This window comes from Lepisma saccharinum, chromosome 3, assembly GCF_977018435.1.
Source record: "Lepisma saccharinum chromosome 3, izLepSacc3.1, whole genome shotgun sequence".
Classification (NCBI taxonomy): domain Eukaryota; kingdom Metazoa; phylum Arthropoda; class Insecta; order Zygentoma; family Lepismatidae; genus Lepisma; species Lepisma saccharinum.
This window is the reverse complement of record NC_139231.1, coordinates 101,479,211-101,505,311: the sequence shown is the minus strand read 5'-3', so window position 1 is coordinate 101,505,311 and position 26,101 is coordinate 101,479,211. Positions and strand designations below refer to the sequence as shown.

Sequence of the window (26,101 nt, the reverse complement as noted above, 5' to 3'; positions counted from 1 at the left end):
TTCTTTCCGGGTACCAATCCCTTCTCGTTCTGCTTGTATCAACAGGTTTCGTCTCTCTACGTCCTTCGGAAACCTACGAAGTGATATTTGACTCAATAAATTTGTTCACGATCGAACTGTGCAACCATATGTACACAGCTGACACCCTATTTCCTTGTAAAAGAATCTCCATTTTGCCCTTTCATATTAACGTCCATAGCATCGTAAGCGTAACCGGATGTTCGAGGGGGACCAGACGAGTGCGAATGCTCCGCAGTAGCTCCGCCTTTAACACCGTCTATAGGAAATCTTGAAAGGATTGAAAATTGCACTCGTACATGATCAAAGAAAAAAATCACAAAGGTTTCACATATTTTACTGAAAGATGGCAGTGTGTAAAACATATAAATAGATTAGCCGTAACCGTGGCGGCGATTAGGGGACAGTTGCGCCCACTTTTTATCACTTTTGCCCTTGCAATATGTTAAACCTTATATACCAAGGGAAAGTAAACTGTCCTTGCCCAGGCAGGCACGTAGCTAGGGGGAGGGCTAAGGGGGCTGAAGCCCCCGAAATCCTACAAATATCTAATTTAAATGTTATTTTTATTGTTAATAACAGAAATAAAGTTATAACCATAGTAAAAAGTGCATTACATCGAAAAAAGTTTAGTGTATAATAGAGGAACCAAGTTTTATTTTTATATTCTATTTAATCTAAAGAATAAATGAATCCACAGCTTCCAAAACTTATAGTTTTCTTTGTGAGAGGTCACAGAATATAAACTTTATGAGTAAAATTTACACCTAACTGTTGGCCTTTTCTTAAACGATTGCGTAAAAGTTAATAACAAAATACAATAACTATGATTTTCAGTGCACCAACTGTACAAAATATAAGAAAAATAATGCAAACAATTGTGTTAGATATTCACTGATACTGTGGATCGAGTAGCAAAGTCTCTCCATGTATGTAATAACTACAATAAATTTGGATTGAAATTGGTATTTTTTAATAACTTTTATAATAGTCATTATTGTAAAATAACAATAATTATTAGTGTCATTATTATTTATGCTAATCAAGTTGTATCTATGGCCTGACCCCCTCTACAAATATTTCTGGCGACGCCCGTGCTGCTAAGGGATGAGCCCCAGAAATAAAATTCTGGCTACGGGTCTGTTCTTGCCCCCCTAGTTTTGGAACCCAATCGCTGCCACTAGCCGTAACAGATAATTTTTTTTTTTTCCAAAGGTGTATATCAGAAAACCGGAAGAACTGTGATGCATTTTCTCGGTATTATAAATGCATTCTGAGATACTAGAGAAACTGTGTGATCATAACGATGCAAAATAATTTCAGAAAAATATACACAAAGTAAATATAATTTCTATACATTTACTAAATATAGGAGGTAGTTGATTTTCATATTGCTTATCTAAAATACAAATTTAGACCAACAACACAAAATATTATATTTTAGGGTTGGATGTCCAATCTAATTTTTATCACATCACTCACTGCTGTATAAATACACATACAAGAAAGTTCCAAGCACCGTTCCTCCTTGCCTTTTTTACAAATCACAATCATGTGTTTACACTTTCTGTATCCCTTTCTCTTCATCACAAGTAGTGTAATACCCGATAACCTTTCCTTTTTTTAAAATGATTGTCTAAAAATTATTTTATTCTCAAGATAGCCATACTATCATAGATCGGAAACCTCTCCCGAACACAAAGCATAGCAGACTGTATAAACAACAAAGGACAGTTGGACATAATCTACACAGACCTCAGCAAAGCATTCGACAGAATAAACCACTCCATCCTTCTCCAGAAACTACTTAGTGTTGGAATCTCTGGTAACTTGCACACATTACTAGCAAGCTATCTTTCTGATCGCACACAAGCAGTTGTATTAAACGGGTTCGCCTCGGCCGAGAGAAGAGTTTCGTCGGGAGTCCCCCAGAGATCCAATTTAGGTCCATACCTTTTCCTTCTGTTCGTCAACGATATTTTGAGCCACCTGCAAAAAGTCAATATTCTAATGTACGCAGACGATTTGAAACTGTACTACCCAATCAGCTCATTGAATGACTGTCACACGCTGCAGGACGACCTAAACTCCTTCGCAAACTGGTGTAAGCAGATGGGAATGATCATAAATGTGAATAAAGGCAGCGTAATGTCATTCACCAACAAGAAAACAACCATTACACACGAATATAAAATTGGCAGCTCGACGGTGAGGAGTACGAGAGTTGTCGTTCACCTCGGTGTCAACTTCATATCTGAACTGTCGTTCAACACTCATTATCAAGCCTTGGTGAAAAGCTGCATAAAGCTAGTTGGTTTCATTAGAAGAAATTTTCTGTTAATTTTTCTGTGCCTACGGTTGTAAAAATATACTACGCACTCGTTCGTCCAGTACTGGAATACTGCAGTCCCATATGGAATCCACAGTACAAAACATGGCAAGAGGAAGTGGAGAGCGTCCAAAGGCAGTTTGTGAAATGGCTGTGCTTCAAGGTGAACATTGAATATCACAAAAATAACTATACATCTTTATGCAAGCATTTCGGTCTGGAAACTTTGTTCAACAGAAGAGTCGTCAGTGACGTCATTTTTTTTTACAGACACTGATTAATCACGGCTGTGAGTGTTCTGCACTGTTAGAAAGTATAAACTTTAATGTAGGCCAACACAGTGCAAGAAACCGAAAATTATTCTACACGGAGAGGTCAAGGGTCAACACACATAGGTTTTCACCTGCAGTGCGCATGCAAGACATGGTGAATGAACTATTAAAAACTGTAGACTTTGATATGTTCACAGACTCACGTAGTGTGCTGAAAAAAAAGATAATCACAACAATAAGTTCATAAATTGATGTAAATATTGTGTATATAGACGTTCATACTTTCATGTATTCTTTTTTTCTCTCTCTTCTATCTTGCTATTTATTCACAGTGTATTATGCTCAACATACTAGGGACGTTCAATATATAAGTTTCCCTGTGCTATAAAATATTGTATAAAGCAATGTCATTAAAAAAAAGCACATGGTTGACAAGTGCCATCCTTCGTCTACAAGGAACAACAATCGATTCGTTATCAGACGTAAAGGCGCATGCGCTCAAGGGCGAAAAGTAAATGCTTGTTCAGAAAACGCGGGCTCGCGTCATAAGGAGTTCAGAAGCATGGATCCTAAAGGCGTTCTGCTTATGGACTTTTTGGAACGAGGAAGAACAATTAATGCTGACCGTTATTGTCAAACATTGGATAAACTGAAAAACGCAATTCGATATAAGCGACCAGGTCTCCTGTCAGCTGGTGTCATTCTTCTTGACGATAACGCTCGCCCCCACTCAGCAGTGCAAACACAACACAAAATTGAAGAATTGGGGTGGGAACGGCTGCCCAACGGAGCACAACACATAGGACAAGAATGCGCACTCATCACAGGTTAGAATCCTGGCCTGGATTGTTCATATGAGGTCCCTTCATCAATTTCATCATATCATCACTCATCCTTTTCGCGATAACCAAATGTGGCAGAAAAGCAAAGTAAAATAAACCAAACCAACAACGATATGAACACGCGTTCTTGCCCAAATAAATACATCTGTTAGAGGCCAAGAGATTTTAGTATATTTAAATAAAACACTACTAAAACGAGAGTGAGAGAGAGCCTGAGCACATATTTCTAATTTAATCATTATATATTCCATATTTGAAAAAAAAAAGAAAGAAAACATAACATTATTGTCTGCACATAACACGTTCCCATTTCATAAATAATAAAACTACATCCCATATTATACATACGTACATATTGTACAACGTGTAAAAGGTTGTGTAAATACAGAGAACATAAGTACTGCAGAAAATTTTACCCTGAGTTCTTTAGAGGATTTACAAAAAAAATATATGAGAAACAAATCCCCTATCTGTCCTACAGGAGATAGACTGGGGGACCTGAAAGCCTGGGCTTTCAACCATTGCAGCAGGGGGCGAGGGGGCAAAAGAGGTAGAGGTAGAAATCTTCCTTTTCCTTGGGTAGGCCGTTTCTACCTGGAAACTGGTCAGGCGGACGAAGAGCGAGCTAGGGTATCCACAGCCAGCTTTACCCGCGGATCATGTCGATGGACGACAAGCGCGTGGAAAAGGAAGTGTTGCATATGAACTGTGGCTTTAACAAGACAATAAATATTGTCATTTGAAAATAATAGAGACGTGAGATTGATTGATCTATCTCTGCTAGACTAGCTACTCCTCAGTGCACATCACTGCTGATTCGAAACAGATGAAGAAGTGAAGCGGAATGTGAGAATAGTGCTCAATAACCAGAGCCATGATTTTCTTGCAAAGGGTATGGAGAAATTGGTGCAACGGTGGGACAAATGCCTGAATCTCTATGGGGATTATATGGAGAAGTGAGGAAGGATCCTCCTACACATGTATGTATAGTTTTCTAATGTATCTTAAAAATATTTTTTTTTACAGCATACGGAAACTTATATATTGAACGACCCACATAATTGGGAAATGTATCCTGTTCTGAACAAACAAATAACAAATTATAAGCTGCATTCACAGGAAACACAATATAAAAAAAACATTCACAAACCACCACCAAATATCAGAAGCCTACTATGCAACTCCAAGGACAATTTTGGACTCAAAACACCTGGAATTTACTGTATTACCTACAAATGTGGTAAAGCATACAAGTTACATTAAGAATTTCCATCCAGAAAAGTTGGGACTAACAGAACATTCAATCAACGAGGGCCACAGAATAGATTTCAGCAACAGAAATTATAGCCAAATCATCAAACTAACGGAACCACATCATGGGAAAAACCGAATCTTAATCATGAGACAGGGCTTGAACTGGGCCCAGCCTGGCTAGCGATAGTCAACCAGCAGTGCCGATGCAGCACAAATGGCTCCCAATTGGTCTGCCATCTTCATCGAGAACCTCCATCTCCGAACACATGTACACCAGGTTAACGCTCAGCATTGCACTTCTACCCTGAAGTGACATTAGATCTCTAAAGCATTCTTTCCAAAACTCACCTGGTCCATAGCCTGAGAAAATCTTTTCATACAGAATAATAGTTACTAGGCTGTGGTTCTTAGGTGTTCAGGCCCGTAGCCAGGAATTCTTTGTAGGGGGAAGGGGGGGGGGGGCAAGTCAATCCTAGAGGGGGCAAATTTTTAATATATTGTGTCGCATTGGCAGATATAGCAGGATACACAGAGGCATTTACTCCTCCCCCAAAAGAGATAAGTAACAGAAACTACAACAAACAAACAAAAAAAAACTTCGAGCAACATCAAATAACAATATTTCGATAATGACCTTTCCAGATTGCCAAAGAATATAAAGTTTAACATAAATAGTCTAATAGGGACTGACTGTATGTACTTGATATTTACAGGTCAATAATGTTAATAGATGACTAATATGTACCAACAGCTTTGGGGCTCTCTGCAGAACTGATTAAGGGAGTTCTTTATAAATCATGCCTCATAATGATTCCCTCTTAGTTTCCAGTATGCAAGTTTTTTTTTACGCACAAAGGAATCTAACGAGAATCCAACACCATTGTGTTGTGTTATGCAAGAAAAATCGAATTAATTAAATAACAATGGTTACCTATTATCTACGCTTTGATGACTTGTGTAAAAATTTATAATACATTTCTTTGTATTTGCTAAAACATTAAATCATGGATCCCTTAGTCCACCACAGACTGTTATTTCCTTCAAAGGGGAGACTCTTGCATCACTACAGACAATGTTTGCCTACTGGTTACGTTAACTATTTTGCAAAATATTGTGCGACTTGTATTATACGAGGCTTGTCTGGAAAGTAAAGTTACAAACCAAAAATAAGATATAAAATAAATGTATTGCTCGCAACTAAAGTTACACTTGATACACTGATACAGAGGCTATTTCTACACATAATTGCCACCATTGTCCAAACATTTGTTCAGACACGGAACAAGTATTTGTATCCCTGAATCGTAGAAATCCGCCGCCTGCATCTAGAATCAAGTTGTGACTTCTTCCCTGACTTCATCGTCGTCAGCAAAGTGTTTCCCACCAAGATTTTTCTTGAGGTACTGGAACAGGTGGTAGTCGCTGGGTGCAAGGTCGGGGCTGTATGGCAGATGGTGAAGGACCTCCCATTGAAACTGTGCAAGCAGATCGTTGGTGACATTCGCTGAATGGGGGTGGGCGTTGTCATGAATAAAGCGGATTCCACTTGACAACATGCCTCTCCGTTTGTTTTGAATTGAACGTCAAAGATGTTTCAAAGTCTGGCAGTAGGTTTCAGCATTAATCGTTCTTCCAGGCGGCATGAATTCCACCAGCAGGATGCCGTAGCGATCCCAGAAAATGGTTGCCATCAGCTTGCGGGTTGAAATTGACATTTTGAATTTTTTGGCTTTTGGAGAATGGGTATGGCACCACTGCAGTGACTGCTGCTTGGATTCTGGCATATGGTGGAACACCCATGTTTCATCACCTGTCACATTGGAGTCCAGGAATGAATCTCCCTCTTCTGCGTAGCGAGTAAGAAAGTCCAGTGCATATCCCAGTCGTTTGGTTTTGTGTTCGTCAGTCAAATGTTTTTGGACCCAGCGTGCACACAACTTTCTGTACCCTAACCCACTCACAACTTCATGAATAGTGGTTTTTGAACTGTCTGGAAACATCACACACAATTCTCGAATTGTCACCCGCCTACTCGCACGCACCTCTGCTTCAATACGATTGCGAAGTTCGTCAGTGATCACGGACGGCCTCCCACTTCTCTCTTCATCATGAACATCACTTCGACCTTCTGCCAAGGCACGTCACCATTTCGCCACATTTTGACGATTCATTGCGTTCCTGTACACAGTCACAATTTCTCGGTGGATCTCCGATGGATGCTTTCCTTGTGCCTGCAAAAACCTGGTCACAGTGCGCACTTCGCACTTGGCGGGATTCGGTATCGCCGCTGCCATTTACAATGCGTGTTCCTCACACAAGACTCGGCGCAGCACTGACGACTCACTCCCAATCCTCGTCGTATGGATCACAGTTACTGCCAGTGTTGCAAACTTTGGTACACATTTTTCCCCTAACGTGCAAATGTGTTTGTATCTTTACTTTCTGGACAAGCCTCGTATTATAGTTGAAATACATGTTTTGACACCTGACAAACAAATAGGAATACCTTGATTGATCAATGACTTCTTGGATTACAGTGTCATCATTAATATTTCATATTAAGTTTCACAGAAAGAAATTGTTTTAATAGGGTGCAAATAATTTTACGGGGTGCCATGACATTTTTTTTCGTATAGATTGTTTGGCTTGCAGGGCTGACTCCCGCCGCCCCATAGCTATGGCTCTGAACTTAGACTATAAGAATAGCAGAGAATGCGAGCGAAGCGAGGAAGAAAATTTTACGAAATGTATTTTTATTTGTATAACATTTGAAATCGAGGGCGAGCAATTGCTCCTCTGTGCCCCTTGCAAGTGCCCTTGGCCGTCTGGAAGAAAAATGCAAGGAACACATAGAAACTAATTCCATCATGAGTACCCAATTGCCCTGCCATTCTTAGATTCTCCTAGTCTTGTTTTTTTTACTTCAATGTTTCCTTCCCTAGAATGGACTTCTGTCTAAGGTAGGGGGGGGGGGGACAATGCCCCCTGTGGTTGCGGCACTGTTTATGAGTGTCTCTTCATCAATTTCAAGTCATCCCTCATTGTTACGATTAGCTAGAAGTGGCAGAAAAGCAACGCTAAGTAACAAAAATCAAATATCCACTCCCCCTTTCTACCACATGAATCACTATTACCAAAAGGTAAACTTGGAAACAAAAATTTAAGCAATTCCAAGTTCATAGCAACACATCCAAAAAAAAAAAACATCCAAACACATTGCGTACCTTTAATACAAGACTACTCAAAATGTCACAACTGTTCTAGATACTGAAAATTGCAGAATCATTTTCCGAAGTCTGAATCCATAGACCCTAATAAATCACAAAATCAATAAGTGTCTCTGTTATGTTGCTAGAGTAACAGATGATATAATTGTAAAGATTAGTTAGAATTCCAGGTAGGAATGTGTTCTGTATTTTTCACAGGGGGGCAAAGCAGGCTCTCAAGGGGGGGGGGGGGGCAGTTGCTCCCCTCTAGCTACGGGCCTGTAGGTGTTGCTCTAAGGTTCACATGTGGAGATGACTATATTTCATTCACCTTGCTTTAGAGTTACTTTTGGGTAAAATATTTCAATTAGAGTATAATATTTGCCAGGCTGTGCTTCTTTATAATGTTACTCTAGGGTTTTATATTTGAGCGATGACTCACAACGTTTCTGCTGGGTCAAGTTGAAACTTGTTTAGGTTATAAAAATATTTACCTCTCAAAGAAGCACGTGTTAGATATTGACCAATGAGAGGCGAGGATTTTATTACAAAAGTTTTAAACCCTACTACATAGCACCCAATCAATTGTTTAAAACTTATTTTCAAGTGAAGTAAGGAGCATGGAAAATATGTTATGGAGCTACATCATTATTGTCACTTTGATCTAATCTATATTCCCATTGCAGGTTGTATGTCGATTGGCAGAGTGCTTTAGCTGCAGAGAAGATGGCAGACTGTGTATTCATAACAACTCAAGATCAACTGCATCGCGATCCAGCAGTTGCATTTGCTCAAAAGGGTTATCATATCCTGCTTGAGAAACCAATGGCAGTAAAAGAAGAAGACTGCAGAGACATCTACAGTGCATCTGTACAAGCTGGTGTCATGTTATGTGTTTGCCATGTACTCAGGAATTTTCCTCCAGTTATGAAAATAAAACAGCTTATAGATGCAGGCATTGTTGGAGAAATTTGTCACATTAATCACATAGAAAATGTTGGTTTCTGGCACTTTGCACATTCATATGTCAGAGGTAAGAATATTCAGTTGACTATTTATTGTTAATATAACTTTCATAGTTTCAAAGACAGTTTTAGAAATTCTGTAAAAAAATGCAATTAGAGAACATTTCTATAACAATAATTTGAAAGAAATCGTGGACTTCTATTGAAATAAGACTCATATCCAAATCATTCCTTAATAATTGGTGTCCAATGATGAGTGGAGAAGGTTACATAATTTAGAAGTACATAATTTGTATTCATGTCCAGATATTAGAACGATTAAATCAAGAAGACTTAGGTGGACAGGCCATGCGGCACAAATGGGAGAGGAAAGAAGAGTTTACAGGATTCTTGTTGGGAAATCTGATGGTAAGAGACCAGTAGGAAGACCGAGACGAAGATGGAGGGATAATGTTGAGATGGACCTAAGGGAAATTGGTAGGGATGGAAAAGAGTATATAGATCTTGCTCAGGACAGGGACAGTTGGAAGGCCTGTGATGCTGCAGCCATGAACCTTCGGGTTCAAGAAGGCTAGAGCGCTAGTTAGCAATGATTCATCAGTTCATAAACTCATGATATTGCAATAATATTACTTTATTGAATTATGTCTCAATGTCATAGAAGTTTTAAAAAATCATCTGGAATTAAAAACAGTAATCAATTGTTAGATTAGAAGAGATTTCTTCATGCCCCAGGTTCATTTTTCAGTGGAGGTACATTAACCTATCTGTGCATAAAGTGGACTTAAAGCAAACCTTGGAAAACTTCAGAAATCCTCAAAATTTGAGAATAATACATTTATAACTCTAGTGGCACAGCAGACATTCCAAATAGAGAGGGTGAAAAATTTAATACTAATGCCAATAAAGGAAAAGACATATGTAAGAAATTTCTGAAAATGGATACAGTTTGTGAGCCTTACATAATTAAACTGAACTAGAGTAAGCAATGTAATATTCACAAGCTTTTAATATCTTTAACAGGAAACTGGAGAAAAACTGGAGAGAGCACTTTCTCGCTTTTGGCAAAATGTTGTCATGACATGGATGCCATCCATTATTGGATGAATGGGAAAAGATGCATTCAAGTCTCTTCATTTGGAACTCTTAAGCATTTCAAGTAAGGTTTTGTTCTGCTTCATTGATATTAAAGATAAATTTAATGTTGATTGTACTTTATATAAAATCAAAAGGCAGAAAAGAACTGAGTGAAATTAATCTCATTTTTCAAAAGTAGAAATAAAATAACAATAGTGTCATTCTCTCAGGATATCAGCCAGATCAGATATCTCAAGAGAATGTCTTCATAATTCAATGCCCAGAAAGCTTCAAGAATTCTTTCAAGAAAATGACAATTCTAACACAAAAAATTTGAACACAAAAATATGCAAAATTAATGAACAGCCATAAATTGTAAAAGGATATTTAATAATAATGGTAAGGAATAAAGATCCTAAATATTGAGAAAAGAACATTAAATAAAAAGGAAAGTTTCAGCATCCTTGCTGACTAACACTGCTCACAACTTACTTCTTTTCTGTATTGATATTTTCTTCTACTCAACTATAGCTGTAATTCAGTAATACATTTCCAGCCATAAGTTTATTGCAGAAACCATTCCTGAAGCATCATCTACCATCTGTGTTAAAACCAATTCTTAATGACATAGTTGCTAGATCATCCTTTAAAAAAATATTAATTTTGTATGCTTGCCAGTGCATCTGTAGTTTAAAATTAATAACATTATATTTTTGTCATGTGTTTAGAAATACGGGGAATGTTGACATCATGACACTTAGTGAAACTGCTCCCCTAAGGAACTATCAGCATAACGTACTATAAAGCTGCAGGTTCCAGGTTCGACCCAAGTTCACCATTCATTTTCATCAGGGATTTATCCTTAATTTTACATGAGGGGGCGGGAGATAAGTTCAAATTTAGGATAAATTTAGAGCCAAAATGGCCAGAATTTGGGCCTTTGCAAAAATATTTAGGTGAGTCTTGAAGAAATTTTGCAGGGTGTTAGGGGTGTGTGGGTAAATCACTGATGTTCATTGGCATATTGCACCCAAGAGTTAGAAAAACAATGTAAAATAACAAAAATGAAATAAATAGAAAAGTCAAAAAGCAAGAATTAAATGTAAATTGCAAAATTAGTCTGTCAGATTCTTCAAGACTAAGAATGCATTTTTCAATATTATCCATTTTTGTTTGAGGCAGGAGAAGAAACCAATCGGAGCAGGAGCCCGTTGCCTTGACTGCCCAGTGGAAGAGAGATGCCCTTACTCGGCTAAGAAGTTGTACTTAGATCCAGAGCCAACGGGCCCAGTGTGGCCCGTTTCAGCAGTGTGCGACATAGAAGGTCTTCCAGCCCACAATTACCAAGCAGCGGTGAAGGATGCTTTGCTCACTGGCCCATACGGTAGATGTGTCTATGAGTGCGACAATGATGTTTGCGACAATCAGGTCGTAAATCTCCAGTTTGAGGATGGGACCACAGCATCACTTACTATGGTAGCCTTCAGTCAAGGTCTATGCACCAGAGAAACTAAGGTAGGCACTTGTAGCAAAGTGTTTTTTCCTTTCATTAGGGACTAGTCATTATAACAAATTTATGAAGCATTCTTAACAATGTTCATTATTTAACTTAATTTAGCCTACAACAATATGAAGGTAGCCAAGCCTTTCTTAACAACCAATTTTGTAATTGAAGCAGGGGGGAGGGAAGCCAGAGAATTTCCTCTCCTCTACATTTTCTTTCACAACCTCTACAATTTCCCCCTTCTTTATTTTCTATATACTTTTTTTTATATTAGTAATTAAAAATTCAAAGCAAAGATTTTTTGCAAATAAAATTGGCAAAACTTTCTCCGTCACTGTACTTGCAAGACAAACATTTCTGCAAGAGATCACAAAGTTTATTTTTTAATTATTGCTGCCCTGTTAAATTAATGTTGTTGTTCTGGAACATACATAATTAGAAAAGGTCTTCCAAATTGTCCTCCTCTAAAAGAAAAATTAGAAGTTGGCTAAGATGATTGCTGGGGGCACTGAATACTATCCTTGAAGTCTCTAGCAATAGCTCTATGTAAGTATAAACATGATTCAATGTTTGATTTTTTTGTGTAACTATTCAAACTAAAAGTAACGTGTTTTACAAGTTTGTATATAATAATAATAATGCAGGTTAATTGAATTTTTTCTTTGTAGTATTTACTTTGAATGCATTCTTCGTAGTATTTACTTTGAATGCAGGTTAAATGGAAATAAATCAGCATGTATGTGTGAGAAAAGGTATTCTTGAAAACCATTTCCTCCCCCCAAAATTCTACTTACATCTTTGGCTTCCCAAGTACTACATATCAGGTAACAAATCTCAAATCTGGAAATAGGAAGTTACGAAGTTTCCCCCTTCTATGTTTTCTTCTACTCGAACCTTAAGAGTGAATGAACATTCATTGTTCTTGTGGTTGGCTATCTATAACAATATCATCTAGTAAAGCATTGTTAGCAATGTCCATTATTTAACTCATATTCTGAATGGTCCCTATATTGTTTGAGTATAAACTTGATGTTACTGATTTACAAATAAATATATGATGTGAGTAATTTCTGCAACATTAAAAATCGCTTATGTTCTTGTAGTGACTGTAAGTAAACATAAAAAGAAATCTTCTCATACACAATGTGGTTAAAGTTGATATCTTACTTTATAAATTCTCTGTTTTTGAAGATATTTGGATCACGAGGGGAGATTGTGTGGAATGGTGAAGATGAAGGGCCAATTGTTGTTAACGATTTCATGACTGGAAAGAGCTGCGAGGTGTTTCCAGATAAAGCTCCACCTTCAGATACACGAATGACAGATCATGGAGGTGCTGATTATTTCATTATTGACTCGTTCATTAAAGCTGTAGCAACTCAAGACTGGAGATTTATCAGAACAGGTAAGATATTTACACTTGTATTTCATTAGCTACATTGTTAGATAAAAAACAATTACGGTAAAGAGGTAAAGCTACCCCTTAAACATTACATGCCACAAAGGCATATAGATTACTATGCAAGTCTATTAAACTACTGATAATATCTAGACAACAGTGAAAGCAAATCACACAAAGATTCACATGAATTCTCTAGAAGGAATTCTAAGCACGTGTAATTTTTCAGATCTTGGAATATCATGAGAGGTTTTACGAAAGGAGGAAAAAAATTGAAATCAACTGCCCTGGTGTCTGAGAAAAACCTCTGATGAACTTCCTTCCAGCAACATAAGAGAGAAACCTACATCATTCTTTTGTAAACCATATAATTGGTCTACTTCTGACTTGCTACTCAGATATCAACAAAGCCAGCCCTTGAAACCAAAAAATTAAATCCAATGCACACTAAAATAAAACATCTATCGAGTTAATCAAAAAACGTTTCTGGGACAAAATAACCTTAGGTTGTTACAGAAATGTGCCTCTAATGAAAATAATTTTTGAATTCTTTTTTCTCCAGGTCCAAGGGAGTCACTTGAAAGTCACCAGGTGGTGTTTGCTGCAGAAGAATCTCGAAAGAATAAGAAAATTGCAAAGCTCGCCAAAGATGGAAATTGGACTTTAACATGAAACAAGTGTCTAGCACATGATTATGTGTGTACCATCTACTAAGATAGCACTAGGAGATGTGCATTCAACACACAAGAATGTTCATAATGACATTTATGTACATGAATATGTATCTTGCAATTTAATTTTTTTTTATATCTATTTATTATAAATAAACGCTTGTATAATGTTATCTTTACGAGAATGCATTGTATTTTGTATTAATGTAAGAGTTTTATAACAGAAAAAGAAATGAAAACTTCTTAATCTATTATACTTGATCGATATAAGCAATAAATTTGTATTGATTATCTGGTAGTCAATTTTTTTTTTTTTATTTGATTTATGATCACTTTTATGGCAGAAACTTTAAATTTGTAGTGCAAAAGGTATAGCTCTACCGGATTCCCACTAGTTCATCTCAGCCACAAGGACACTGTTGCTGACGCAATCACATTGTCTGCTTCACTGCAGAAGCAAGGAAAAAAACTCTGGCATGCCAACAGGGATGCAGCAAGCTTTGACAATGGCTATGGCTGGTTCGATGTGATTGTTTTTTTTCTTAAACAGGACCATACTGTCATCTGCTCTTTTAACAGAATGCTATCTTGTTCATTAAACAATAACGAACAAAAACAAAATATAAACACACTCACTGAGGAGGAGGGCTGACCAACATGGCAGAGTAGTTAGCACACCACATTATGATGTCAGGGGGTTTCAGGTTCAAACCCCAGCAAGGGTGTTCTTTGTGAGTGTCAATTCATCAATTTCTTCACATCACAACTCATTCTCATCATTGTAATTAGCCACAAATGGCAGAAAAGCGACGCTAAATAACAAGGTTTTAAAAAGTTTTTACAAAATTCCCTGACTTCTTCATTCATGACTTGATTTCCCTGACTTTCACAGGTCATTGAGAACGGTGTATTGATAAATTTTATATTGAGTGGAAAAGATTTCATTATCAGTAAATTCAATTCTTACACTAACTACTCTTTCCATATGTTCTCTAATAAAGAGCAACCATGTTACAACAGAATACCAAACAGTAGTAAATAAATGGGAAATAAATAAAAAAATGTATGGATTTTTATATGTTTATTTGAAGTACTAATATAACTTTGTACAAAAAATTAATACATATCTTCAATGTGCCAATTATTATGCTCTAAAAATGTACAACCACAACAAAAAATTGCAAAAAGGAGTCCAAAATTTAAATAAAGGAAGCACTCAATTGTCACATAGTTTTCTTTGTGCATTTAAAAAGAATTCACTTTCTGAATGAAAATATAAGCACCTCTCGCATGCACCAGGTGAAAATTTCAAGGGAGCTTAACAAAATTATTTGCACCATATACTGACGAGAGAAAGTTATAATATTACTTACATCCATTACTTACAACATAGTTAAGAAAAATGCAAAGTTTAAGGCTGAAATCGGATAAAAATAAAGTTTTTGCATGTAATGTCTTCTGGACAATATCATAAAAATACACTAATTTTTTTTTTGTTCTTTTATTTCTTCACTTGTTGTAGACAGTTGTCTGTGAACCATTCACGTAATTTCTCACGTATTTAAAGCTATAGCATTCAATATTAATGTAATCCTGAAGTGTTACATTTACAAACATCAGCAGTTTGGAAGTAATGTACAAAATTGTTAATTAGAATGGCTAGAGATGCTGTAATGTATTTTTATATATTTTTCCCCCACAGAAATTCTGGCAAAATCTCCAAAAGTTCACACACATTAAACTCAAAATATCATCTTTTAACACTTACCAAACTCTTTTAGTATTTATAATATTTTTAAAAGTTGACTTCAATTATATTTCTTTTTTAGTACACACAATTTTAGGGAAAACTTAGAAAAAAAAGAATGTAAGATTTATTATTAAAATATGTACATTTTGATGAGTTGTAAAACAGAAGTTTGAAAATTTTATAGCTACACAGCTACTTAATGCCAATGGATAAGGAACACATCTTTTTTCTTAGCATAGTTGACAGAATTATGCAAGATTTCAAAAACATTGTAATTCATTATCACGACCAAAAATGCTCCAGAGAGTAGAAAACATTTTTTTTGTTATGGTTAAGATTCTGTAATAGGCATCACATTATATTAAATGTGTGCCTCGATCTAGCAACCATTTGCAATCAGCAATATCTTTGGAATTCTCATGCAGGTATTTTTTAACTCACTGTGGCATGTGTGTATATTGGTATATTTTAAAATGACAAGTAATCATGGGCATAATATAGGATATATACCTCTTGTTTTATGTTTTTTTTTATATTGTGCTGTTTAGAATAAAAATATCAAAACTACAATTGTCAAAAACGACAAAAACTGTTTAAATTTTAGAACAAGAAATTTCCAATACATGGTGTTTCTTGGCAACTTCACCTGTAATATCTAGTCTACATGTAATTTTATATCCCTAAATTTTGCAATGAATGTAAGGTTTCAAAAATGTGAATGAAACTTCATTTGCACAATGATTCATTGTTTCTAATATGAGTGAAATGATTTAAAGATATTTCCAAGAAGTTGATTCTTAATACAGGGTAATTCATTCAGCATGCATTGATAATTGAAGATACAGCAATACAAAGACAATTGGTGCAGAAACTCTGGAAGTTCTTCTTCAGATGTGTTATTTGTGAATTCCTTGTTCGTTTTCTTTAGTTTCTGTTTTAAGTCTACATTATGCCAGATTAATCTGGACTGGACCTATAGTTTAAAGTGGGATCTGAACCATGTGCCTCCACCTGATATTGAACTCGGGACCCATTCATTACAGAGTGATGAACTGATGACGATAGAACTACGTCACGTGGGAGGTCTCCACAAGATATTGCATTTCCTACCACACGCAGTTGAGAATGTCTGGTGAAACATATGCAAACGGTGGAAATTGCACTGGTAATTCACGGATTAAGTTGAGAGAGAGAGAGAGAGAGAGAAAGAGAGAAAGAGAGATATGCCTAACTGAGCCAAAATGTTGTTGTCGATACTTTCAATTCTTCTTACGCTCAGATAGGCTGATCATGACTTGACATACAGTTTAAAGTGGGATCCAATCTACTTTGCAAAGTGCCTCCACTGGAGATTACACCCAGGTCAAGGAACAGCGTTAATATACTTAAATGCATCAAAATGACAAAGAAAAACAAACTGCAAAGAGGTCATGGATATCAAGCAAAGATAAAAAAATAAACAAAACTTAGCAACAAAGGATATCAATCACCTGGTAAGAAGGAAAAACATTACAAGGTGCTATTTTTGCATGCATGATTGATAGGAGAAGACTTCTCTTGAAACTAAAACAAACAATATTACATCAGATGGTACAAAAGGACACGAAGAAATGAGTATACACATGGAAGTCAGTATAGCTTTTTTGATTTCACACACAAAATTCATAATTTGGTACTGAAATACCACTGCTCAGAGGATTAATCATTGCATATTTCTTTTCTAATTACAATTACTTCCTTATTCTTAAATTTTTATTTCTATCATAAAGAAATTAATATATGAAGAATTCTTAAAACAAATGGAGTTTGGAAATAAAAACACATTAAATTAAAATTATCTATGATTTGCAAAAAGTCTAAATATCCATGCAGATGTTTTAACAACTTGAATTTCTCATAACAGAAAATGGGGGAAAATATATATACACATTTACCATTGACATTTTAACATAACTCTTTTCTTGGTGTTAAAGAATCCAAAGTTTTGTATTTAATACCAAAAATTTTAATAGCTTTCTAATGAAGAGAAAATTGATGGTATGTACTTGTAACAATAGTATTTTCTTCTATAATCTACAATAATTGTATGTCTCCTTTTCTTTCCATTACTAACAACACTTAAGTGGTACAAATATTATGTAAAAATATTGGGTTGAAGCTTGTGATTTTACAATAAAAGCCAAGAAGTGTTTTGACCAGTTGACAATACCTGAAATAACCGTACAAATAATTTCACTTACAGACCAACCCAAATTATTTAGAAACTTGTTTACGCTGATGATTACGCTTTTCTATCGAAATATTTCAACTGTTTATAAATGATTTGTAACAAGGAACAGCTCTGCTTTGCAACTCTGAATTAGACTCCAAAAGTCACCTTATGGTGCTTAAAATAACAATTCTCAAAAATACATTGTTTTCTGAGAAATTACCTTTCAATGCATTGGACTGCAATTGCTACTGGAGATCAATCGACATCAGTACCATTCGTATAGAACATTAAGACTCCTTGAAATGCAATAGAACAACTTCATTCTAATGCAACTATACAGTACAAATAATGCATACATTTTATTTTGTATCCAAATAAATAAATTATGATCAACTTTTCACCTATTTGGAAAAGGTTTCACAATAATCTATTAATAGTTTATCGTCACATTGTAAGTATATATATCAATACACATACAACGGGGACTATGATAGGCAAAAAATAAACTGAGGTTCATACGTAGAAGTCATTGATACATGATACATTCATGTATGTATATATATATATTTACTCTACTACATGACATTATGCACACAACATCCCATTCAAATTCTTCAAAAACTTAAAATCACTGTCTATGTTACAAATTTATTAACAATCCATAAAGATAATTACAGTAAATTTTTATACACACAACAATATATTTGCATGAAGTAAAGAAAGATGCTAGAGAGTCCTGAATTTCTAGCATATACATTGTGCAACCATTTTTTTTCTTTGTCTTTTCAAAGTATAGAATTCTACAGATGCTGCCACTGGGTGGCTACAAGATTGGTGCTAGACTCCAGTGAGCGAGCTATTTCTTCAGGGATTCCATGGCTCAGCCAGAGAAGCTGCAATTTCTTGTATCGTTCCTCGCACAAATGCAACGGGTTCCCTCGACGAAGACCTTGATCAGTTTCACCATACTGGTCAAGATAGGGTGGTGACATGTAACAGCCTGAAAAGGAATTTTGCATTTTGTACATTTTTTATTTTATGTTACTTTTTCGCTATCTTTTCTGGCTTTTCTCAATGATGAGAATGAATGATGTAAATTGACGGCGGGATTACTTACATAAAAACACTCCTATGTTTGTTTGTTTGAGTTTTAGTTTTAAGTCCACTTTATGCACAGATAGGCTAATCGAGACTGGTCCTTCAGTTTAAAATGAGATCTGAACCACTGTGCAATGTGCCTCCACCGGGTATCGAACCAAGAGCTCTTGAATACATTGTGACAACATTACCACTATGCTGCCAGGGAGGCCAAAAAGCATGTAAAGGTATGGAGCCACATTTTCTCATGGTGATGTGATAAGCACCACACTCCAATCACCTTTATTCTACCCCAAGACATCATCAGAAAAATTCACACCTGAGATCAAACCACCCTGGGAATTGAAGCCAGCCTGTCACATCAGTCAGTCAGATGCTCTATTGACTTGATCACTGTGGCTTCAGAAATAAGAAAGGAATAAAGAAGGAATTAGTCAAATTGTCTCTCTCCCTCCCTCCCTCCAACACCTAACCTTGTGCAGCTTGGCCCTGGCCAGGTGACATTTCCAAATTGGGAAACGAAATGTGAAGCGAAACATGATTAGCAAACTTCATTGATTCATGGCCTGTGTGCATTGTAGCCACCTAGTCATTGTTCAATCTCGGTTTTTTAAAATATTCTTTTAAGCAGGAAAGGAGTAATTAAGTTAGTAAACCTATCAACAGTGCTTTTTTTTTTTTCTGGCAGGACGCCATACCAGCACCTTTTTAATGATGATTATTTATGAACATACAACAATGCTTTGAGTAGTTCTCATGATGAACATAACAAAACCAAACAACTTGAAGAGTACAGGAACCTTTCTTCCCAGAAAAAAAGCGCTGCCTACAAGTGAATGTTGAGCTCACTAATAACAGTACTATCACTAGTCTAGGTTATTTTTTTATAGTTAAATGATTTGAGTTTTTCAATCTTTTCAATTCATAAAACCAACTGTATTTTTAATTTACTGATAGATTACATGCAAGGTTATTCTGAGAAAGGTAAGAAGAGACATGGCAAACTGATACGAAATTGTACGTTCTGCTGGTCACATATAAAAACACTGGAGAAAGGATCAGAAAATAGTCACATTCCTGTGATGCACCTTGTACATTTGCCTTGTCATTTTCTTAACGATTCACCTCTTCTTAATTTTAGTCTCATGTTTTGTTCAATAACTTTGGATCAAAGTCCACAATATCAATATTGTGCTAAAACCATCAACATTATTCGACAAAAATTTCAGCAGAAAAAAAGGCTCAACCAGGACTTGAATCTGGGTCTCTGGCATACTGTACCATTGTTCTACCAACTGAGCTACCAAGCCACATTTTAGTGTGTTCAGATCACACAACAACCACATGCCATACGAGGAGTGGCAAGAAAAAAAAATGATTAATGTTGCTATGGACTAACGGCAAGCACGTCAAGGTCAGGCAGTGCATGAATGTATAACGTGATATCCTGCCTCGACTGTGTGATTGCCCAGGGTGCACGGTGCTCAGTTCTGCTGTAGCTTGTGGATGAAGTGACCCGTACATCTGTGCTCCGTCGGAAAAATGTTAAGTGTGAAAGTGGAACAGCGTATAAAGTTTCTTATGAAACTCAGAAAATCTGAAAAAGAAACTTATGGTTTGTTGAAGGAAGTGTATGGAGATGAGTGTTTATCACACACGCAAGTGTTTGAGAGGTTTCGAAGGTAGGGAAGAAAAGTGATCATGGACAACTCACGTCCTGAACGGCCTTGCACGTCAAAAACAGAATCAAACATTGCAAATGTCGGTGAATTGAAATGGATTGGGTACCCAAAGGTCAAACTGTCAACCAACATTATTACATTATGGTGTTGATGACACTTCATGAGCGAGTAAAAAGACGACGACCTGATTTGAGGAAAAGCAAGTAATGGATTCTTCATCAGGACAATGTTCCTGCCCACACGTAATTGTCAGTCAAGGCTTTTTTGGCCAAGCATGGGATACGAGTGTTACCATTCTCCCCTATTCACCGGATCTATAGCTCTTTTCAGTTCTTACGTCGTGCGCTCTAGAAGCTGGCAGGGGAAGTGGAGAGCAGGGAACATGCCGCTGACCAACCAGAGAACAGACCACCTAGCGGTGGAGCCGAGAGTTACGCAGTTGCGGGAGGAAGCTGCAGCGCTAACTTCGTTCTGCACGTTGCTGTGTTGCCAATTCACCGCATTGCTGATGGTCTTTTGCCCCAGTGTTGATTCCTGTTTGTTATGAGCGGAATGTAGGAATAACATACGTGGGAGTGATTGTTGTCGCGTCGTGTATTGCCTAACTGCATTGTTTCTTCGATAAACGTGTATGTGGCATGTGATGTGACGTTTATTTGTACTCTCGCTGTTCCATTGGGAGCTTTATGTTTATCAACGCAGTAAGTATCGTACGATGGCGAAAAGGAAGCAGGTAGTTCGTAGCCAAGGCAGGAAAATAATCAGTAGGGTTCATGGATATTTTCAAAAGGAAGCAGAAAACAGTTTTCCCTTGGTAAGTGTGCACAAAGTGCAACAGAGAGTGTCGGAAGCTTGTGGAGTGACGCGAACTGTGCAGCATATTGTTAGGGAAGGCAAAGACAGTCTTGAGGCGTCGGGTTCCACGTCATTTGAATCACTGTGCAAACGAATCAAAAGGAACAGTAGCTATCACAAAGGCAATCGATGGTTGCGATAAAGATATAACAAGAAGAATTACCCTCGGGTATTATGTAAAGGGTGAATATCCAACACTGAACAAGTTTTCGTTGATTTGCATACACAAATAAGCTTTCAGTGGGAAGTTTCGTCGTCGTGGAGGATACTGAAGTATATGGGGTTCAAGTACAAAAAGAGCAATGACGGTAGACGATTTCTGATGGAGAGAGCCAATATAGTTACAGCCAGAGTAACGTTTTTGCGAAAAATGCATCTTCTAAAAAATAAGGAACCTTTGCCCTATATAGGAATTTCATTTAGATGAAACGTACATACATCAGAATTACGCTCCAACAAAAATCTGGCAAAATAAAGAGGGTTCAGGGGGTTTAAAAGTGCCCGTGGGTAAAGGTGGGCGCGTTATTGTTTGTCACGTAGGTTCCAGTCACACTGATTTTCTACAGGAATGTAAATTAGTTTTCAGTGGTGTTTGCAGTATTTAGATACGCTTGACGAAAGGAACATCAAAGATGCAGTGATTGTAATGGACAATGCTAGATACCATTCGGTACAGTTGGAAAGAATTCCTACAACGTATACACTTGATATCATACACTTATCGGTATTCTACTGACCACAAGATGGGGATAATACACATTCTCAGGCCATACGCGAACAATGGGACGTCTGTATTTCATGGTTCTTTCGATTTCAACTCCCCTTTCCCGCTACTCTGGCAACGCTGCAGTCTCTCTCTCTCTAACCGGCCTGTCTCGTTGCCCTGGATAGGTCGTTTCCCCACTCTCCACTTCCCCTGCCAGCTTCTAGAGCGCATGCCGTAACAACTGAAAAGAGCTATAGCTCCGTGCCATTTTTTTTTATTTATTCCCAAAGGTCAAATCAGCACTGAAAGGAACCAGATCGTAGAATCTGTCAAAACAAACGCGACGGAGGTCATGAACATGGTTTCAGAAAATGATTTCCAGCACTGCTTCCAGCAATGGAAGATTTGTATGGAGCGGTGTATCGATAGTGCAGGGGAGTACTTTGAAGGGGATAGTGTTCATATTGTACAAAATAACCAATAAAAGATTTTGTAGCAACAGTCCGTTTTTTTTTCTAGCCACATCTCATACATCTCTGCCACTACAGACTTCCTCACCAAGACACCAGACAAGCACATCCCACCTGGCACTTGGTACTCCGAAAGCTTGCAGACAGGAAGAGAAAAAGAAGAGCCACCAGAAAACTCCTAACTTCAACCTACTAGCCATGAAACAAAGCTCCAAGCAGCACAGCACAGCAGATGTCACAGCCCTACATTCTACAGCTCACAACACAAACAGTAGAAACCAGAACTTTCACCAGTTGAATGCAAATACAGTTATGTGACACTACCTTTGTTCCACATATCATAACCTATATTATTGACGACAGTGGACCTTTACAATTAATTGGTCTCAAGAACAAGAACTGCAATCAAGTTCAAGTAATTTCTTAAATCGCATAACCACAGTTGTATGGTTGTCAGCTGACTCGCATTAACAACGCATGTTAAAGCAGTTTGTTTTTCATCAAGTAACATTATTCCTTTAGCCTTTTTATTTCCACTTTTAACTTGCTTACTTCTTCAATTTGATTTTATTGGAGCATTCCTGAAGAAGGATCCGGCAATGGACCCGAAACATCGGTTTTAGAAAGAACTTTATAAGCCACACAAGTAAAAAAACTGTATTTTACCTCTAATAAGAACTGCAATGCAAAAACATGGATCTCTTTCCCCCAAAAAATTCACATTTACCACACCTCACGTAAAAAGTAAATGGACTTAGTTAAGAAAGTTTTTGAATTGTACATACCTTTCGTTGAACTAGCTAACAAGAGAACTTCGCAATCTCTAATTCTGAGAAATATGCCTACTCCAGCCCCACAGTGGTAGGCATGATATGTGCAGGCACCTACCAGCATCTTGTTTAGCTCTGTCTGGCAGCAGTAGCTCTGGAAGAGGAAATTATGTCTTATTAATTCAGTGAGTACTTAACACACAACTCACACAAAGAGAATAAGAAATGACACGTTACATGAATGCAAACCAAGGATTTTCCTTGAAAAAATTTTCCAAAACAAAACAATGAAATGACAAGACACTTCTTTCCACTCAAAAGTTTAGAGACAGTTCAAAATACCAGGACTAAGTTGATACCAGTGTTACCAGTATTGGTTAGACTTCATCACCAATACCACCTGATACTTTTCACGAGATTGCATATCCGGGGATTTAATTTTCCTGGAAATTATGCAAAATACATAATTTTCATTAATTTTGTACCAGTATGATGTGAAAAATGGACTTCATGCTGATATGACTAAACTATTTTAATATTCTGGCCATTTAAGTATCAAAATAGGAATGAACCAATACGACATTTTGGCCGATACCGATATTCTACAGATCCGATATTAACTCCAAATGGTTCATTGACCTCCTCAATAAATGTACATTACAAGATTAATCAAACTTTCACAACGCAAAAGCTGCATATTTACACGTTAACTTTTACAAAGTACAGAATGGAGATTAATTTGTTTATATCCATAAAAAAATTAAGAAAATGACACAATATTGCAATAAATTGTAAGATATTTATGGATATATATACAGGATGAACAGAAACTATAGAGACAAACTTCAGGAGGTGATTCCTGATAAGTAAAGGAACAAAAAAGTTCATATCAACATATGTCCGGAAACACATATTTACCAAGGTACGAGGGCAGGCTGAAAAGTAATGCCTCCTATTTTTTTGTGACAGTTTAAAGACATTTTGGATTTTGAGCAACCATGCATTGTACTCTACAGAGTTTCCCCCTTCTCCATTCCAAGTTTCAAACTTCTATCACCAGGGGTTGCTGAACTAGAGCGAGGAAAATGGCAACATGTAACCATACTATGTCGGTGCACCTGAAACTGCTTGTGGTGACCAAGTTTCTAACTGCAGAAAATTTGTCCCCCCCCCCCCCCCCCAATTGACATTCATCAGATAATGAAGGCTTTTTAGTATTGTATGATGTTGGGCTGTTCCTGCTCACAATGAAAACCCCTGCCGAGGAATGCTTAACTCTCAAGAAGTTCCTTGTCACACACATTGAGAGTTCCTCAGCAGGGGTTTTCATTGTGAGCAGGAACAGCCCAACATCATACAATACTGACGTTACACATTCATTGCCATAAAAAGCCTTCATTATCTGATGAATGTCAATTGGGGGACACATTTTCTGCAGTTAGAAACTTGGTCACCACAAGCAGTTTCAGGTGCACCAACGTAGTATGGTTACATGTTGCCATTTTCCTCGCTCTAGTTCAGCAACCCATGGTGATAGAAATTTGAAACTTGGTATGGAGAAGGGGGAAACTCTGAAGAGTACAAGAGTACAATGCATGGTTGCTCAAAATCTAAAATGTCTTTAAACCGTCACAAAAAAATAGGAGGCATTACTTTTCAGCCCACCCTCGTACCTTTGTAAATATGCGTTTCCAGACATACGTTGATATGAACTTTTTTCTTCCTTTACTTATCCTGAATCACCTCCTGAAGTTTGTCCCTATAGTTTCTGTTCACCCTGTATATATGGTAATTTTACTGATAAAGCAATACACCAATATGCCTATATCGGCCAATAGCGATAGAGTACTGTCACATCCCTAATCAATATTGCTATCTGTAGGAACTGGAAAGATTATCGGTATCCCCATTGGTTCAAAGTGTTATCGGCTTAGCCCTGGTAGTTATATTAATTTCCAAAATGCAACTGAATCTTGCAAATCTAAAGCTGCAGTAACTTGTACTTTAGGTGAACACACTTCAATATTTGCATTATTTCATGAAATTTCAATTATTAATCTAGCGCATCAAGTACGGTTCCAACTTGATTCTACTGGATTTTTATCATAGTGAAACATGCTACTGACAGTGCTAACCTGTGAACAGAGTATCTCCCCACAAACTAGACACATGGTAGGATTGCGAGAGTCCTCACGGTCACTTTTGGGGCATGAAAACACCGACATGTTGTTAATAAGCTCACTGTAGTCGGAGGGAAGTTTCACCAATGAATTCACAGGAAGAGGGTGCTGCACCACAGACACATTTGATGCGGCCGACAAGTAATGCTTCACTTGCTCATGCTGAGCCCACCTGCAATGACAATTTTACCAACATGGAAGAAATTATTTACATAACCAACAATTTATAGATCTGATATATGAAGGCAAATATTTCAGGATGATCCCTTCACCCCTGTAGACAATATATGACTTAAATATTTGCAGATTACCCAAGTAGGCACATCTACACATAGTACCGGGTGTTCCGTTCAAATCTCCCTATTTTCAATTAATTGTAGAAAAGAAAGTATGAATGATAGAGGAATGACATTTCAGAGAATTGAAGAAAAACTCATAAATTTTATTTTCCACATACTAATACACACTAATAGACCTCCACATGTGCCCCATTGGTAGCACGAACAATATCCAGTCTGTATTCAACTTCTTGCCATGTTCTCTCCAACATGTCCCCTGTTACTATTGCAATCGTATCACATATGAGGGTTCGTAACTCTAGGATGTTATTAACTGGAGTCGCAAACACACGAAATGCCTAGAATTTACATGAATTTACTCGGGCTTCTCTGAAACCACCCTCGAATTTCTTCCACCTTTTCCTCCGACACATGACGGCGAGCTCCACCAGATTGTTTTTGGACACTGCCGGTTGATAGGAACTTACTAAACCACAGCGATTTAGCATCAGGTGCAACTCCTCCGTACACTCGTGTCAAATTTCGTTGCGTTGAAATCACAG

The 26,101-nt window shown here is 37.1% G+C and overlaps 2 protein-coding genes across 2 annotated transcripts in view; one reads left to right on the top strand and one right to left on the bottom strand.

Annotated features, from left to right (window-relative positions):
* Window positions 1-13,778, top strand: part of LOC145985922 (putative oxidoreductase YteT) — a 75,249-nt gene extending 61,471 nt beyond the window's left edge. Inside the window, exons 4-8 of the mRNA XM_083120062.1 lie at window positions 8,608-8,954; window positions 9,910-10,045; window positions 11,142-11,478; window positions 12,659-12,872; window positions 13,429-13,778. Of these exons, the coding sequence (XP_082976188.1) occupies window positions 8,608-8,954; window positions 9,910-10,045; window positions 11,142-11,478; window positions 12,659-12,872; window positions 13,429-13,538 (1,144 nt within the window). The 3' untranslated portion in view covers window positions 13,539-13,778. The remainder of the gene's footprint in view (window positions 1-8,607; window positions 8,955-9,909; window positions 10,046-11,141; window positions 11,479-12,658; window positions 12,873-13,428) is intronic.
* An 825-nt stretch (window positions 13,779-14,603) lies between these two features.
* Ubr1 (Ubr1 ubiquitin ligase) overlaps window positions 14,604-26,101 on the bottom strand; it is a 134,732-nt gene continuing 123,234 nt past the window's right edge. The window contains exons 27-29 of the mRNA XM_083119047.1: window positions 25,216-25,432; window positions 23,096-23,234; window positions 14,604-18,499 (exon numbers count right to left, since the gene is read on the bottom strand). Coding sequence (XP_082975173.1) covers window positions 18,300-18,499; window positions 23,096-23,234; window positions 25,216-25,432 — 556 coding nt within the window. The 3' untranslated portion in view covers window positions 14,604-18,299. The remainder of the gene's footprint in view (window positions 18,500-23,095; window positions 23,235-25,215; window positions 25,433-26,101) is intronic.